Source organism: Alligator mississippiensis, chromosome 15 (assembly GCF_030867095.1).
Source record: "Alligator mississippiensis isolate rAllMis1 chromosome 15, rAllMis1, whole genome shotgun sequence".
NCBI lineage: Eukaryota > Metazoa > Chordata > Crocodylia > Alligatoridae > Alligator > Alligator mississippiensis.
In genome coordinates, this window is record NC_081838.1 from 26,349,000 (window position 1) to 26,364,424 (window position 15,425).

The 15,425-nt window shown below is 55.2% G+C and overlaps 2 protein-coding genes across 2 annotated transcripts; both read left to right on the forward strand.

Annotated features, from left to right (window-relative positions):
- The first annotated feature begins 7,031 nt into the window (after positions 1–7,031).
- Positions 7,032–7,636, forward strand: LOC132245844 (zinc finger protein 496-like). Its single transcript, XM_059718978.1, has one exon. It carries the CDS (start codon positions 7,059–7,061, stop codon positions 7,533–7,535), a length of 477 nt encoding a protein of 158 aa, XP_059574961.1. The 5' UTR covers positions 7,032–7,058; the 3' UTR covers positions 7,536–7,636.
- A 492-nt stretch (positions 7,637–8,128) lies between these two features.
- LOC132245539 (zinc finger protein 345-like) lies at positions 8,129–15,158 on the forward strand. The gene is made up of 5 exons (XM_059718121.1): positions 8,129–8,261; positions 8,759–8,931; positions 9,428–9,554; positions 11,063–11,179; positions 12,375–15,158. The coding sequence occupies exons 1-5, from the start codon at positions 8,129–8,131 to the stop codon at positions 14,006–14,008; spliced, it is 2,184 nt and encodes a 727-aa protein (XP_059574104.1). The 3' UTR covers positions 14,009–15,158.
- Positions 15,159–15,425: the final 267 nt, after the last annotated feature.

Consider the following 15,425-nt stretch of genomic DNA (forward strand, 5'->3'; position numbering starts at 1 on the left):
GACTTGGTGGCAGCCTATAAGTATACCAGGGGAGCGCATCAGGGCCTGGAGGAGCACCTGTTCACCAAGACCTCCCAGGGGAAGACAAGGAACAATGGACACAAACTGCTAGAAGATCACATCTGGTTGTACATAAGGAAAAATTTCTTTACAATTGATTTCTTATTCCCAGTTTCCAGTTCCTTTTTCAAACCTAATCCTTGCACAGTTAATGGTTTTTAGTAATGAATTGCACAAGCTAGAATCAGGATTTCATCAAAACTATGTATAGGTAGTCGTCAACTTTACGATGTTCGAGTTATAAACATCGTAGTACTGTTCATCGTGGGTTGACACCCTGCTTCGACTTCCTGTTGTCAGTTTTGACTCTACAATGCTTGGCCGGATGCAGAGCGGGCGGCAGGGGAGGCGACCAGTGGCCAGACGAGGAGCAGGGGGCTTGCATGCAGCGGCGTGGGGCAGCGGTGGCGGTCGCACCTTGCACAGCCGGTCACGTGTGGCTCTGTGGGCTGCTGACAGGCCTTGCACCCAGCCAATCACACGCCACCCATCAGCAGCCTCTGGGGCGGGATGTGCGACCGGCCATGTGGAAGCAGCGCAGGGTGGTGGATGGCAGCGAGAAACACTGTTCCAACGTCTCAAACTGCAACGTTTCGTTTCGACTTAAGACATGGTTTTCGTGAAGCAACAGTGTGGTAAATCTGAGGACTGCCTGTCTTTACTCATAAAAATGTAACATAATACCACGCTTTAAGTATGTAGCCCTGAAAGAAGACCTCAGATTAGGCTGCAATTATGCAGCAAAATCTTTTTCAGGTCACCCCAAAACATCTCTGCTGTCGGAGGACACTTCTGAACAAGTTGCTGCCCAACTGAAAGCACAGGATTTGCGCACAAACCTGAAACCTGGCAGGCTCCCAGGCCTGAATAAGGAGCTGGGGTTTGTCTGGGATTATAGGTGGAAATCCTTTCCCGGTCACCCCAGACCAGACCATGCAACTCTGCCATTGGGGAGCTCTCTCAAAAGCGTCTGGGCAGAGTCCTGCCTGACCCGACGCTCGGTTTGCGAGTGCCAGCCTGCCCACCAATGGCCCGCCGGCCTGTGTGCTTATGTATATATAGCAGTGAATAAGGAACTGTGTTTGGGCTGGGATTACAGGTGGAAATCCTTTCATGTCCCCCAAAACACGCATCTCTGGCATTGGAAGACTTCTGCAAGAAGCGTGGGCAGAGTCCTGCTCGACCTCCAACTCCCCTGTGGCGCACCAAGTTGCACCTGCAGCCTGTTGCCCCGCTCCCCCCCCTGCACTGCCCAGCAGCTATTTGCCCTGGGTTTAGCCCCAGCTCAGTTGGGGGCAGCTCCTGCAGGGAACCAGTGACACAGAGCCAGGCCAAGGACCTTGCTGACCCTCCTCTCCCGGGAGGAACATGGGCAGCAGCTGCAGGTCTTGGTGTGCAAACCCGGCTGTGCCCTGCCCCTGCCAGCACAGATGGACCCCCTCAACTGTCTGCTCCCCGCAGCCCTCCTCAAATCTTCCCCGTAGATGGACCCCCATCCGGCCATGTCCACTCACCCTGCCAGCCCCGCCTGGCTCCCGCCCTGCCCACGCCCTGCACAGACACCCCGGGGGACGCCGGCCGCCCACCCCGCAGCCTGCCACCTCTGGCACCCACCCTGGCAAGGAGCAGCTCCTGACCCTGGCCCTTCCCTGCACTGCCCTGGCCAGAGCCTGCAGGTCCCAGGGCTTGCTCTGGCCTCAGCCTGCAGCCTCCACCCCTCGCCCCCCAACCTCCCTCCTGCCCGTTTTCTTTTTCATTTGCCCCAAGACTGCAGTAAAAATGCCCGTCGTGGCCTACCTTAGCAAGAGAGGGGAGGCCCCTGTCCTCCCCCGGGCCCAGACAGGGCTGTCCCGAGCCCCGGGACGGGGGGTGGTGGCCCCCTGCCCGAGCCCGCCCCTTCCTCTGCCCCTGCCCGGCCCGGCCCGCCATGGGCAGGGCATCGCGCCTGCCAGCGCGCCCCTAGGGAAGCTAGTCCCATCAGTAGTCAAACTGCTGTGTCACAATGCGGATGGGCACACGCCGCACCCCACGGGTCCCCTTAGGGTCTGCGCGCACCCCCCACCCCCCCGCACCTCAGGCGCCTCCACCCAGACGGCCCCATGGCTCCAGGCTCCACGTGGACGGAGCCCCTGGCTCAGCTGCAGGGGCTGCCTGGCACGTTTCCAGTCTCCTGGGACCGGGAGCATGGCCAGCTCCCCTCGCCAGGTTTGCTCCTCTTTGCAGTCTCTGGGGCACCAGATCAAGGAGCTCCAGGCCGCAGTCCAGAGACTGCATGCCATCAGGGATGGCAAGCGGGAGATAGACTCCTACTGCCAGGCCCTTCACCCCCTGGAGGTGGAGAGTAGACCAAGGTCACCTTCCAGGTCAAGGGAGGACTCGGGGATCTCCCGTACGGTCCAGCCAGGGGGTTGGACCAAGGTGGTCAATGGCCCCAAGGCCCACCGCACCAAGGTCCCCTCCCCTCTGGGGCTTTGCAACAGGTACGAATCTCTTGCAGCCCCAGTCGAGCCTGCAGAGCTGCCGGCTCCAGCAGGCAAGGGAGGATCACCTACCCCTACTCTCCCTAAGACAAAACACAGTGGTCATCATGGGAGACTCCCTCCTGAGTGGGACTGAGGGCGCAATCTGCCGCTCTGACCCCCTGGCCCGGGAGGTCTGCTACCTCCTGGGGGCCGCATCCGGGACGTGGCCGAGAGGATCCCAAAGATTCTGCAGCCCTCTGGCCAGTACCCCATGCTCCTCATCCACATGGGCACGAACAACACAGCTGGGAGCAATCCCAGCTGGGTCATGAGAGACTACAGGGCTCCAGGAGCAGGGCTTAGGGGGTTGTGGGGCGCAGTTGGTCTTTTCCTCGTTCCTCCCGGTTGTGGGTCATGGGCTGAGGAGGGAGAGATGGGTCGAGGTAGTCAACCACAGACTGCGGTGCTGGTGTCATCGTGAAGACTTTGGCTTCCACGATCACAGCCTGCTCTTTGGTGAGGGAGGCAGCGAGCCGCTGGGAAGAGACGGCCTCCACCTCACTGTGCTGGGGAGGAGACTCTTCTCAGCCAGACTGGCCGACCTGCTCCACCGGGCTTTAAACTGAGTCGGCCGGGGGTTGCGGGGAGTACTGCCACTGCTGGCCCACTGGGCAGTTTTTGTAAACTCAGCAAGCCAAGGCATTCAAGGGAACCTACCCCTACCCCAGCCCCAGAGCGATCTGTAAGAAAGGCAACAACACTTCCCAGTGTAATGTGCTCTATCCGGTGGCAAATAACACTTATGTGCCTGTACACCAATTCCAGGAGCCTGGGAAACAAACAGGAGGAACTGGTCCTCCTGCCAAACCAAAAGGATTATGATCTCAAAACGATAACAGAGACCTGGTGGAACTCCACCTATGACTGAGCCACAGGTATAGACGGTTATACCCTGTACAGGAGAGAACATGTAGACAAAAGGGGCAGGGTGTAGCTCTCTATGTCAAGGAAAGATACACATCCCTGCAAGCCGACATTGGCACCTGGGGGGACGATTGGAGACTCTCTGAGTCAAAATCCATGGTGAACAAGGCACAGGGGACACAATGGTGGGGGTCTGCTACAGACCTCCTAGCCAGGATCAAGAGCGTGACCAGGAATTCGCCAGGGAACTGGCTGAGGCCGCGCACTTCCGGTGCATGGTCGTCATGGGAGATTTCAACTACCGTGACTTCTCATGGGAAGAGCACTCGGCCACATCCAAATGGTCGCAAAGCTTCCTCGTGTGTGGATGAGCTCTATCTGACTCAAGAAGTCTATGACCGACGAGAGGCAAAGCGCTGCTCGACCTGGTACTGGCAATGGGGGGTGACTTAATCAGTGACCTAACAATCGAAGGGAAGCTGGGAGAAGGCGACCATGAGCTGATCACCTTCACCATCCTCCATAAATCTAGTGAGTCATTCAGCAGTACAGAAGTCCTTGACTTCAGGAAAGCTGACTTTGACAAGCTCAGGAGACCTGTTGGCGACCCTAAGGGACCACGACCAGAAGGGGAGGATGAGTGGTTGCTCCTCAAGGGAGCGATCCTGAAAGCACAAGCAATGTCTATCCCATCTTGGAGGAAAGGCAGCAAAAGGGCACAGCAGCCCCCTTGGCTTTGCAGCGAACTAGCAGACCTCCTGCGTCTAAAAACAAAGACCTATAAAGGATGGAGAACTGAATCCACCCAAAAGGAGGAGTACTCTGCTCTGGTCCAGACCTGTAAGGAGCAAACCAGGAAAGCCACGGCTGTGACTGAACTCCAACTGGCTACATGTATCAAGGACAATAAAAAGTCCTTTTTCAGATATGTGAGGAGCCAGAGGAAAAGCAAGGGCAACATTGGACCCCTGCTAAACCATATGGGACAGCTGACATCCAACGCCCAGGAAAACGCCAACCTGCTCCATGGATTTTTTTGCGTTGGTTTTTCACCAGCCCCAGGGGACGGCCCCGTTCAATACTGTATGGGACGGCCAGGGTAAGGGAGAATTGTTGCCCTTCATCAATGTTGACCGTGTGAAGGAACACTTTGAGAGGCTGGACACCTTCAAATCAGCTGGCCCAGACAATTTACACCCCAGGGTACTTAAGGAGCTGGCAGGCATCATAGATCAGCTACTAGCACAGATCTTCGACAACTCATGGTGCTCAGGCAAAGTGCCCAAAGATTGGAAAAAGGCCAATGTGGTGCCTATTTTCAAGAAAGATTTCATAGACGTTAGGGCTGGAAGGGATCTCGGAAGATCATCGAGTCCAGCCCCCCGCCCGAAGGGCAGGAAGTCAGCTGGGGTCATAGGATCCCAGCAAGATAAGCATCCAATTTTCTCTTGAAGGTGTTCAATGTAGGTGCTTGAACCACCTCCGGTGGCAGGCTGTTCCAGACCTCGGGGGCTTGGACAGTAAAGAAATTCTTCCTTATGTCCAGTCTGAAACGGTCTTGTAGTAGTTTATGACCATTCAACCTCATCATCCCTAGGGGCGCTCTGATGAACAAACCTTCCCCCAGATATTGGTGGTCACCCCTGATAAACTTGTAGGTGGCCACCAGCTCACCAAAGAGCCTGAGCTTTTCCAGGCTAATGAGCCCCAGGGCTCTCAGCCTGTCATCGTAGGGTCTGCTTCCCTGACCTCTGATCATGCGCGTGGCTCTTCTCTGGACTCTCTCAAGCTTCTCCACATCCTTTTTGAATTGTGGAGCCCAAAACTGGACGCAGTACTCCAGCTGCGGCCTCACCAAGGTCGAGTAGAAGGGGAGAATGGCGCCTCAGGGTTTGCTTAAGGGAGGAAAGTAGATCCGGGGAACTACAGGCCCATCAGCCTGACCTCCATCCCCGGGAAGATCTTGGAAAAAATCATTAAAGAAACCATTCTTCAGAAACTGCCCGATGGCAACATCCTGAGGGATAGCTAGCATGGGTTTGTTGCAGGTAGGTCTTGCCTGACCAGTCTCATCTCCTTCTACAACCAAGTGACCTATCACCTGGACAAGGGAGAAGAGATTGACATCATATATCTTGACTTTAAAAAAGCCTTTGATCTGGTATCCCATGATCATCTTATAGAAAACCTGGCCAATTGTGGCCTTGGCTACATCACAGTCCGCTGGCTGGGGAACTGGCTTTGAGGTTGGACCCAGAGAGTGGTAGTTGATGGAAGTCAATCATTGTGGTGCGCCGTGACCAGTGGGGTCCCTCAAGGCTCTGTCCTTGGGCCTATTCTTTTCAACATCTTCATTAATGTTGTGGACACTGGTGTCAGGAGCGGATTGGCCAAGTTCACTGATGACACCAAACTTTGGGGAAAAGCGTCCACATCCGAGGACAGGATGGTGATCCAGGCTGACCTTGACAGGCTTGGAAAATGGGTGGATGAAAACCTGATGGCCTTCAACTCTGAAAAAAGCAAGAAAAACCCACAGCATGCTTTTAGGCTTGGCAGTGCTATGCTTGCTAGCACCACGGCCGAAAGGGACTTGGGGGTCATGATTGACCACAAGATGAATATGAGCTACCAATGTGATGTTGCAGCTGGCAAAGCGAGCAAAACTCTGGCTTGCATCCATAGATGCTTCTCAAGCAAATCCCAGGATGTCATCCTCCCTCTGTACTTGGCCTTGGTGAGGCCACAGCTGGAGTACTGCATCCAGTTCTCAGCTCCACAATTTAAAAAGGATGTAGCTTGAGACAGTCCAGAGGAGAGCCGCACACATGATCAGAGGGCAGGAAAACAGCCCTTATGACAACAGGCTGAGAGCCATGGGACTCTTCAGCCTGGAAAAGCACAGGCTCAGGGGGACCTGGTGGCTGCCTATAAGTATATAAGGGTGTACATCAGGATCTGGGGGAACGCCTGTTCATCAGAGCGCCCCAAGGGATGACAAGGTCAAACGGTCACAAACTCCTCCAAGACCATTTCAGGCTGGACATAAGGAAAAACTTCTTTACAGTCCGAGCCCCCAAGGCCTGGAACAGACTGCCACCAGAGTCGGTGCAAGCACCGACTCTGGACTCCTTTAAGAGTCAATTGGATGTTTATCTTGCTGGGATCCTGTGACCCCAGCTGACTTCCTGCCCCTGGGGCAGGGGGCTGGACTCGATAATCTTCTGAGGTCCCTTCAGCAAATGTCTATGAAAATCCTTCCCACAGGCCCTGGAGATGGGATGCTGTTGACAGTGCTGCACGTGAGTGCAGGGAGAGCTCGAACCCAGCTGGGTGAGGCCTCTCCTGGGGATACGGTGGCGGCTGCACTGGAGCCCGGGGCAGCCGTGCCCCTCCCCTGCACAGCCCTGGGGCAGCCCAAGGTGATGCTGGAGGAGCAGGAGCCAGTGGGTCTCCAGGCAGGAGCGGAGGGGGCAAGACAAGTCCCTTGTGTTATCCAGGGTGGGATGGGGGGCGTCCCCGAGGTGGTCTGCACCACAGGCAGAAAAGCAGCAGCTGCAGGAGGAGCCGGTCCAATGCCAGGAAATTGGGGGGCAGGAGGTGAATCAGGCCATGCAGCCTCCTTCTGAGCCTGAGATTCCCTTGGAGACCCCCCCGCCGGCACCGGGGCACGACCTCCCCACCCCACATGCCTGGCGCCAGCGCTTCTGGGGCCTCCGCTACCGGGAAGTCGCAGGGCCGCGGGAGGTGTGCGGCCGGCTGCGGGAGCTGGCCCAGCGCTGGCTGGAGCCCCAGCGCCGCAGCAAGGAGCAGATGCTGGAGCTGGTGGTGCTGGAGCAGTTCCTGGCCATCCTGCCCCGGGAGACGCGGAGCTGGCAGTGGGGGCGCGGCGTGGAGACCTGCGCCCAGGCCGTGGCCCTGGCCGAGGGGGTTCAGCTGGGGCAGGAGGAGCACAACAGGTTGCAGTTGAGAGCAGCATTGATGCTGCCATCCCCACCTCCATGTGCTTGGGGCATGTTCCCTCCCAGGCCCGTCTCTCTGAGATCCCAGCTCCCCAGTGACATATTTCGTGTCCCCAGGTCACAGTGAGTGTGAAGGCCGAGGAGGTGTCCTCAGACAAGATGCAGCTCATGGGAGCCTTGCAGGAACCTGGTGCTTCCTGGCCGGAGCAACCGAGGACCCATGGTGTGGACAGCCCTGTCAAGGAGTGGGGAGAGAAGGAAACCCTGGGGCCTGGGGACAAGCTACCGCGTGTCCCCAGAGAGGAGCCCCTGCCCCACCAGGAGTCAGGTGCGGTACCGGGTGTAAGGCCTGGGCGTGGGTCTGGGTGCCTGAGAGGGTGTCCTGCACGCAGGGGGAGAGGCTCGAATGTGTGCCCCTGCCCGGGACAGGGCTGCAATACTCATAAGCAGGTAGCCGGGCTGGGACAGAGCTGTGATCTCTGTGGGTGGGCAGCGCCCAGGCTGGGGCACCCATCTTTCTCAGTGCACGTGTGCAGCTCCCAGCAGAGAGAGGCTGGATCTTGCTTGGACACTGTCATGCTGCCATGGTAACAATGAATGACCTAATTGCTGTTCTAACAATCAGTGTTCAACTCGTCCCTTTCTCATGCCCCCGTGAGTCCTCTGTACCCAATAAGGGGCTGGTGCTGGTGTCGGGGAAATGAGACTCCCCAGTTCCTTATGGCTGGCTCAGGTACAGCTAAACCAGGCCTTTATCCTGCAGAGTCACCCAACACCGAGGAGACCTGGGAGTTGTCAGCAGACAACAGCTGCTCAGGCTGGTGCCCCAGACGAGGCCCTTCCCCAGGAGCAGGTAAGGGGCGCTGGCTCGACCCTTTCCCACAGCAGGAGGCAGCGTCCCTCAGTGGAGAAATCCCTGCCACAACGTTTTGGTGGGGTCAGTGGTCCAACAGATCAGTGGTTCTTGTTCTCCAGTGCCCTTGGAAGCATTTCACATGGCCTGGAGAAGACAGACCTTATATTTCCCCTCCCCCTCCCTTAACATGTGAAAGCTGACGCAGCCCCAACATCCCTCCAGCTTTTTTCCCCAGGAGCGATGTCCCTGCAGGCTCTGACATGGTGTGATCACCACCCCACGCTGGGACACAGTTATTGAGGCTCATCTCCAGCCTCATGCCCGTGGAGGTCTGTTAGCAAGAGCTGTGTGACTTTAAGTCTTCCTTCTGCCGCTTCTTTGTCACACTGAAGCCTCCACCATGCTTAGTCCGAAGCCAGTCCAGGAGAAGAACGGGGCTTCCCCTGTGCCAGCAGCACCAGGGCTAACCTGTGCACTCTCTTCCCCACCCGCAGGTGCTGGCACCCTGAGCAGAGCGGAGCACCAGCTTCCTGAGGAGGGTCCTGGAAACCTGGAGCTGCAGAGGACTTCCCCAGGGAGACCGGAGGAGAGGAGCTCCCTGACACCTGAGCCGGGCCAAGTGCAGAGCGGGCAGGGCAGGCCTCCAAAGCAGGAGGAGAGCTGGGAGGTGAGCAGGGCACCTGGTGGAGTCGTGGGTGGGAGAAGACCTGGAGCAGAGCCCAGGAGGAGCCAGAGGTGCAGTAAGGAATCTGGGGAGTGGAGAGTCCCGAAGAGAGACAAGCCTGTAGTGATGGAGGCTGCAAACACACCAAGCTGCATTAGCAGGGTCTTCCTCCCAAGTTCAGGGAGCCAGGGGTGCTGGCATGGGAAAGCCTGGTCAGGGCACGCAGAGCTGGGGCTCCCTGAAAGTAAAAATGGTGCCCAGGCTGCCTCCAGGGGCTGAAGAAACAACGTGGTGAACTGGGCTAAGGCCGACACCTGAGCTCCTGTGTCCACAGCTGCGTCCACAGCACAGGTCAGCTGAATCCTGGGGAATTTTGCACCCCTACGTGCCCTGGCTCAGCCTGCGACTAGTTGTAGCACAGAGTGATTGCAGCCAGGGCTGTGAGGGCTGGAGGCAGGTGGGACAGGAGACACTGATGGTGTAACGCTTGAGACTGCAGCTCCGGGAGGTGTTTGAGGACGTGGCCGTGTATTTCTCACGGAAGGAGTGGGAGCTGCTGGAAGATGATGACAAGGTGCTTTACCAGGACCAGATGCTGAAGAATTACCAAGCCCTCGTTTCCCAGGGTAAGGCTCTGGTTCTTGCTTCTCCTGTACGAGCTCTGAAGTTTATTGCCTTCGCCCTGTGTTTCAGCAGTCTTGTCCTCATGCACTTTTCAGGCTGGGGTTTTAATTTCCCTTCCTCCCTTCTTCTCTGTCAGTGATCAGGCCTGTCTCACATTTGATAGTGATTCATCCTCCTTCATTTGATCCAGGCACCTTCACTTGAGTCTTCCCCACTGTTGTAACTCCTGGTGCTTCCATACGCATCTGTTTCTGGGCAACACAGTCTCTCTTTGCCCTCTCAGCGTGTTCATACCGACTCCAGCTCCTTGTACGTCAGTGCACTAAGAGCTGTTTCCAGGAATGGTTCTCATTTCCTCCCTCTCTTGCCTAGCGTGTCCTGTCCAAACACATTCATCAATCCAGTGTGCTCCGTTCTGTGATACCTAAATTCCCTTTCTCCCCCTTGGTTATGACCGAGAAGAAGCTAACAGAAGTCTTATCAGCCTCTGGTGCTACAACACATGGATGATGCATTTCTATGTGTCCGTCTCTTGGGATATATGTACAGGTGATGGATCCTAGGTATTTCTATCAAGGGGTCACTAAAAGCTCCTGTCGACCGTCCTCCCTAACATCTTCATCTCCATAGACCAGAGACGTTGGCTTTGCTGTGTTTACGTTAAGACCTGTGCTCTCAAGCTCACTGCCAGTCTCAAATGTTTTCTTCCTCTCCTCCTCAAATCCCTCTGCAGATCACAAGCCCATCACTGATAAGAAGCGGGCTATGTGCAGGGCCTAGTACAAATCAGTCTTTGTTACCAGAGGGTGTCTAATACAGGGACTCTTTTTGGCGTGTGCATAGTGCCAACGTACTTTACTTTTGATGAGGCCAGTTGTCTTTTCTAATGCTTTCTTTCCCCTCCATTTCCCCCAGAGCATTTCCATAAGGAAGAGATCGAATGATTTCTCTAGCACAGCAGAGACGGTCCAAACTGGGCTTCCACATGCTGTGCCACGTGTGTCTTTCTGCCTTCTTTTGTCCAGATCCAACTTTGTGTTCCTGGGAAAGCCTGCAGTATGTGCCAACCTGTGCACTTGTCTCTCTCCTAGGTTAATCCTTCCATTGGAGGGCTTGATTGCTCAGTTGTTGCTGCAGTTATTATAAAGTGATGATTTTGGTACTTTGAAAAGAGTAAAAGCTTTATCTTTATGCTCCCTATCACCTCACAGATCATTGTATCTCCACACCTGTCCATGGTCACTCCGTCAGTTTAATGCCCTTTCTATACCAGGAGTGGTTGGTGCTTCGTTTCCTGTGACCATCCCACCACTGCCTGGGTGACCAGGAGCATCATCTAATGAAGGCTTCTTTCTGCAGCGCCTTCTCTTCCATCCTAAATGCCCTTCTTCCCTTGTCCAAGAAGCTGTAGTAGAAACCTTGAGTTCCTTGGATCTGTTCCCCCACCATGGTGGGTTATTCTCAATCCAGTACTGAGTCACAAGCCCTCTTTAACTACCACCCTAAACAGGATATGGAGGTCTCACACCTGACTTAATCTGCCGCATCCAGCGAGGAGAGGTGGAGCTGTGGGTCTGTGATGATGAGGATGGTGGGGAAACCTCAAGGTTGGAGGACCTGCTGCCAGGTGAGTGTGGCTGTGCCCTCCCCTGACTCCCCTCTCGGAAATGCTCTATACCCAGTGTGCCAGGGGCACCTGGAAACTGCAGACCTGCCCTGTGCTGCCCTTCCCGGATGCTGACCTCAAATACAGTACATAATGCTGCAATGTTTTAAGGCAGGTGTTGTTCCCCGTCTCTGATATTCACTGATGTTAAGGCAAGCAAACGTTCTCTGCTAGGGGACAATCACGTTTTCTGTCTTCATTTTGTTTTTTTTTAATGTTTAGATGTGGTTTCCCTTGGGATGCCATGATCTTAATATCCTGTGTTCACTCAGTAACGCAGGAGCTCATTTCCCAAGGTAGTCATATCTCTCCCACCCTCTCCCAGGCCACGATGGGATTGGTAGTCCCCCATGGACATCAGCCTGGTATGCAGAGGCTCTGTAGTTGTTACTTGTAGACACAAAGGAAGTTGAGGCTCTCGCTAGCTTTTCCTGGTCACGTTGAACTGATACCCAGGACGTGTTTCATCATGGTCTCAGGCTGCATTAAATGGCTCCATGGCATGGGTGAGAAGCCTTCGTGTTGTGTGGGGAAGTGAATCCTCCCATGGTTTGCACTAGAATCACCCCTTTACTGTTTCATCTCTTTGGCCCTGAGTGCCACAAAATCTGAGATTCAGCACCAGACTCCAGGTTGAGGTTCATGCCAAGGCCTTAGGCCCGGTGCAGGCTCCTGTGACATGCTGACCACCTGGGACCCACCAGCAATACAAAGCACCATGGGTTCATTTCCTGCACTGACCTTGCCCTGGAAGCAGGCAGGAAGCACACTCCTCTCAGAAGAGAGAGCCACAGCTTTAAGTCCTCTTCCTCCATGGCCTGGTAGAGCATGAGGCCTTTCAGGCACTGTCCTAATGCACGTGTCCCATGTGTGCTTCTCCCAGCAGGGCCTGAGGTGATGGGGCCGAGACCTGGGCCATGAACTCTGAGAGTCTTGTTTTCAACTCCAGTGAGTAGGGCACATTGGCCTAGCACAGCGACTTGCCCCTGCTTCGTGCCAAGCACTTGGGGTTTTGGCAGGAAGACTTTGATGTCTTGAGGGAACACAAGTGCCAAGGTCCAGGCCTGATCTGAGGCCCTTCCCAGTAGAAGGAGTATCAGTGCTTGCCCCTGGCCGCAAGGCAGGGACCAATCTGGGGTTTGTCTTCCCCACACAGGAGGTGCCTGGTTGCTGCACAGAGCTGAGAAGCAGCCTCCTGTGGAAGGACCTGCAGACCTGGAGCCAGCATGGACTTCCCCAGGGAGTTTGGGCGAGATGGACACCCCGAGACCAGATAAGGACCAATGGCACAAGAGTCAGGGGAGGCCCCAAAAGGAAAGGGAGAATGAAGCAGTGAACCAGGTACCATCTGCAGTTGGGTGTGAGAGTGGAGAAGGGGCAGAGCCCGGACAGAGCCCTGGGTGCAGAGAAGAAGTGGAGCTGGGAGAGCTGAAGAGCCCCTGGAAAGAGGCACTGCATCCGGATGAAAGCAGTGGGGAGGGTGTCAGGGGGAAGCAGGAGCTCACGGGCAGGCACAGGGGCAGAGCCCACCCCTGCCCTGAGGTCAGAAAAAGCTTTAACAGCCCCTCACTCCTGGCTCTACACAAGATGAGACATACTGGCAAGAAGCCCCATGTATGTGCCAAGTGCGGGAAGAGCTTCACCTGGTCCTCCCACCTGATCCAGCACCAGTTCATGCACACAGGGGAGAAGCCACATAGGTGCTCAAAATGTGGGAAGAGATTCACCCGCTCCTCTGACCTGGCTCAGCACCAGCGCACCCACGTGGAAGGGAAGGCATATCAGTGCTTGGAGTGTGGGAAGAGATTCCCTCAATCCTCCCATCCGGCCAAACACCAGCTTTTCCACACAGGGGAGAAGCCGTATCAGTGCTCAGAGTGTGGGAAGAGCTTCATCTCCTCCTCCAAACTGGCCCATCAGCAGCACATCCACACAGGAGTGAGGTCACATCGGTGCCTAGAGTGTGGAAAGAGCTTCACCTGCTTCTCCACACTGCTCCGGCACCAGGTCATCCACACAGGGGAGAAGCCACATCGGTGTTCAGTGTGTGGGAAGGGCTTCCTTTCCTCCTCTGACCTGGCTCGACACCAATGCATCCACACAGGGGAGAAGCCACATCGGTGCTCAGAGTGTGGGAAGAGATTCACCCGCTCCTCTGACCTGGCTCGGCACCAGCGCACCCACGTGGAAGGGAAGGCATATCAGTGCTTGGAGTGTGGGAAGAGATTTCCTCAATCTTCCCATCTAGGCAAACCCCAGCTTTTCTGCACAGGGGAGAAGGCATATCGGTGCTCAGAATATGCAAAGAGCTTCATTTGTTCCTCTGACCTGGCTCAACACCAATGCATCCACTCAGGGGAGAAGCCGCATCAGTGCTCAGAGTGTGGGAAGAGTTTCACCCGCTCCCTGAACCTGATCCGGCACCAGGTGATCCACACAGGGGAGAAGCCACATTGGTGCTCTGTGTGTGGAAAGAGCTTCACCCAGTCCTCCCACCTGATCCGGCACCAGTTAATCCACAAATGGGAGAAGCCAGGGTGGTGTTTCGAGTGTGGGGAGAGCTTCCTTTCCTCCTCTGACCTGGCCCAACACAAGTGCATCCACACAGGGGAGAAGCCACATCGGTGCTCAGAGTGTGGAAAGAGCTTCACCCGCTCCTCCAACCTGGTCCAGCACCAGATGATCCACACAGGGGAGAAGCCACATCGGTGCTTAGAGTGTGGGAAGAGCTTCACCCGCTCCTCCCACCTGACCCAGCATTGGTTCATCCACACCCGGAAGCATCCATAGTTTTGGGGGCAATGCAGGAAAGTGTTTGGGTATGCCCACCTGCTCAGTGCCACCAGTGGCTGCCTTGAGGCAAGCAGCCTCGTGCTGGTGGACTGCAGCAAGAGTTCACCCAGCCTTGGCCCTTCTATGGACCTGCAGACCCCACAGGAGCCAGAGGCTGGCCCCGAGGTTTGGTGATGGAAGGGGCTAAGAGGAAATACCTGAGGCAGAGGCCAGTCTAGACGCTGGAAGAACCGGTGGCCGACCTCTGCATCAGCCTTGGAGCCTGTGTCTGTGCCATCATTCTCTAAAAGTGATCTATGCTTCAAGGGGGAGAAGAAAAGGCTCCAAAATCGGGTGCCTCTCCAAGACAACTGGCTCCAAAAGACACCCAGGGACTGTCCTTGGCCAGCTCCCACCTCCCTCCTCCATCCTGGCCCCCTGGATTCTGGTGTGTCAGGCACCAGAGTTGCAGGAAGGAGGACATTTATGGCTGGAGAAGCATTTCCAGTCCTCTGCCCTAACCTCACCTCTCTTCCCCACTACATGACACCTCCCTAGACCTGCACATGCCCATCGTGGTCTGCAAGGAGCTCAGCTGCCACCCCCTGAGTCCAACGTGGCAGGTTTTGCTTCTCAGCCACTCTTCAGTGGGTTTTTTTAGCCCTTGGGTGCTGGAGGTGCCATGTCCTGCTGTGAACTCTGCAGGATCATATCTTGCTGACAAATCTGCTTAGTTTTTATACTGTTTCTTCAAGGCATTTTGCTTGATGGTTGGCCTATTTCAGTCTGAACAAAACAGGGAGGAAAAGGTTGATTATCATATCACAACTCTTAATTGCCGGGCTCCTGCTCTTGATTGTCTAGATTTAAAGACTGTGTGTCTGTAGCCCCTGTAATAATGGGTCAATCACAGATGATGGGCTTTGAGTGTCCGACAGGATACTTAGAGGTGTCACCACTAAACCTGTTTTGGGGTGCGTGTATATCAATGGGGAGCTTGTACTGGTGGTGGTCTATTTACCAAACTGCAGACATACAGTGAATGGCTTGGACATGTCTAACACCTTAGAGTGACATTGGATTCCTGGTTTGAGCAATGTGAGACTGTCGGGGACAGAACATCCTCCCTGTATTCAGTGTACCTTTTACAGGTTTCTTTTGAGATGCATATATAGCCTTTTGTTTCCTTTGGCTGCTAGGTCAATTGAAATGCATATGTGGTTTCCTTGCCTTCACTGGCTCACCTTTCTTTAAAGGGCTTTCTGAGGTACACACATGTGATGAGCACATCGGGTCTCTGCCAACAGTTTTAACCACTTTTATTATTGTATGGCTTGGGTCTGGTCTTGGGTACCGCAAGCACTCCACTGTCTTAATGCCTAATGGGTTACAAGCCATTAGCGGAGTTTGATTTTCTGGTGGCAGTCTTGTTACC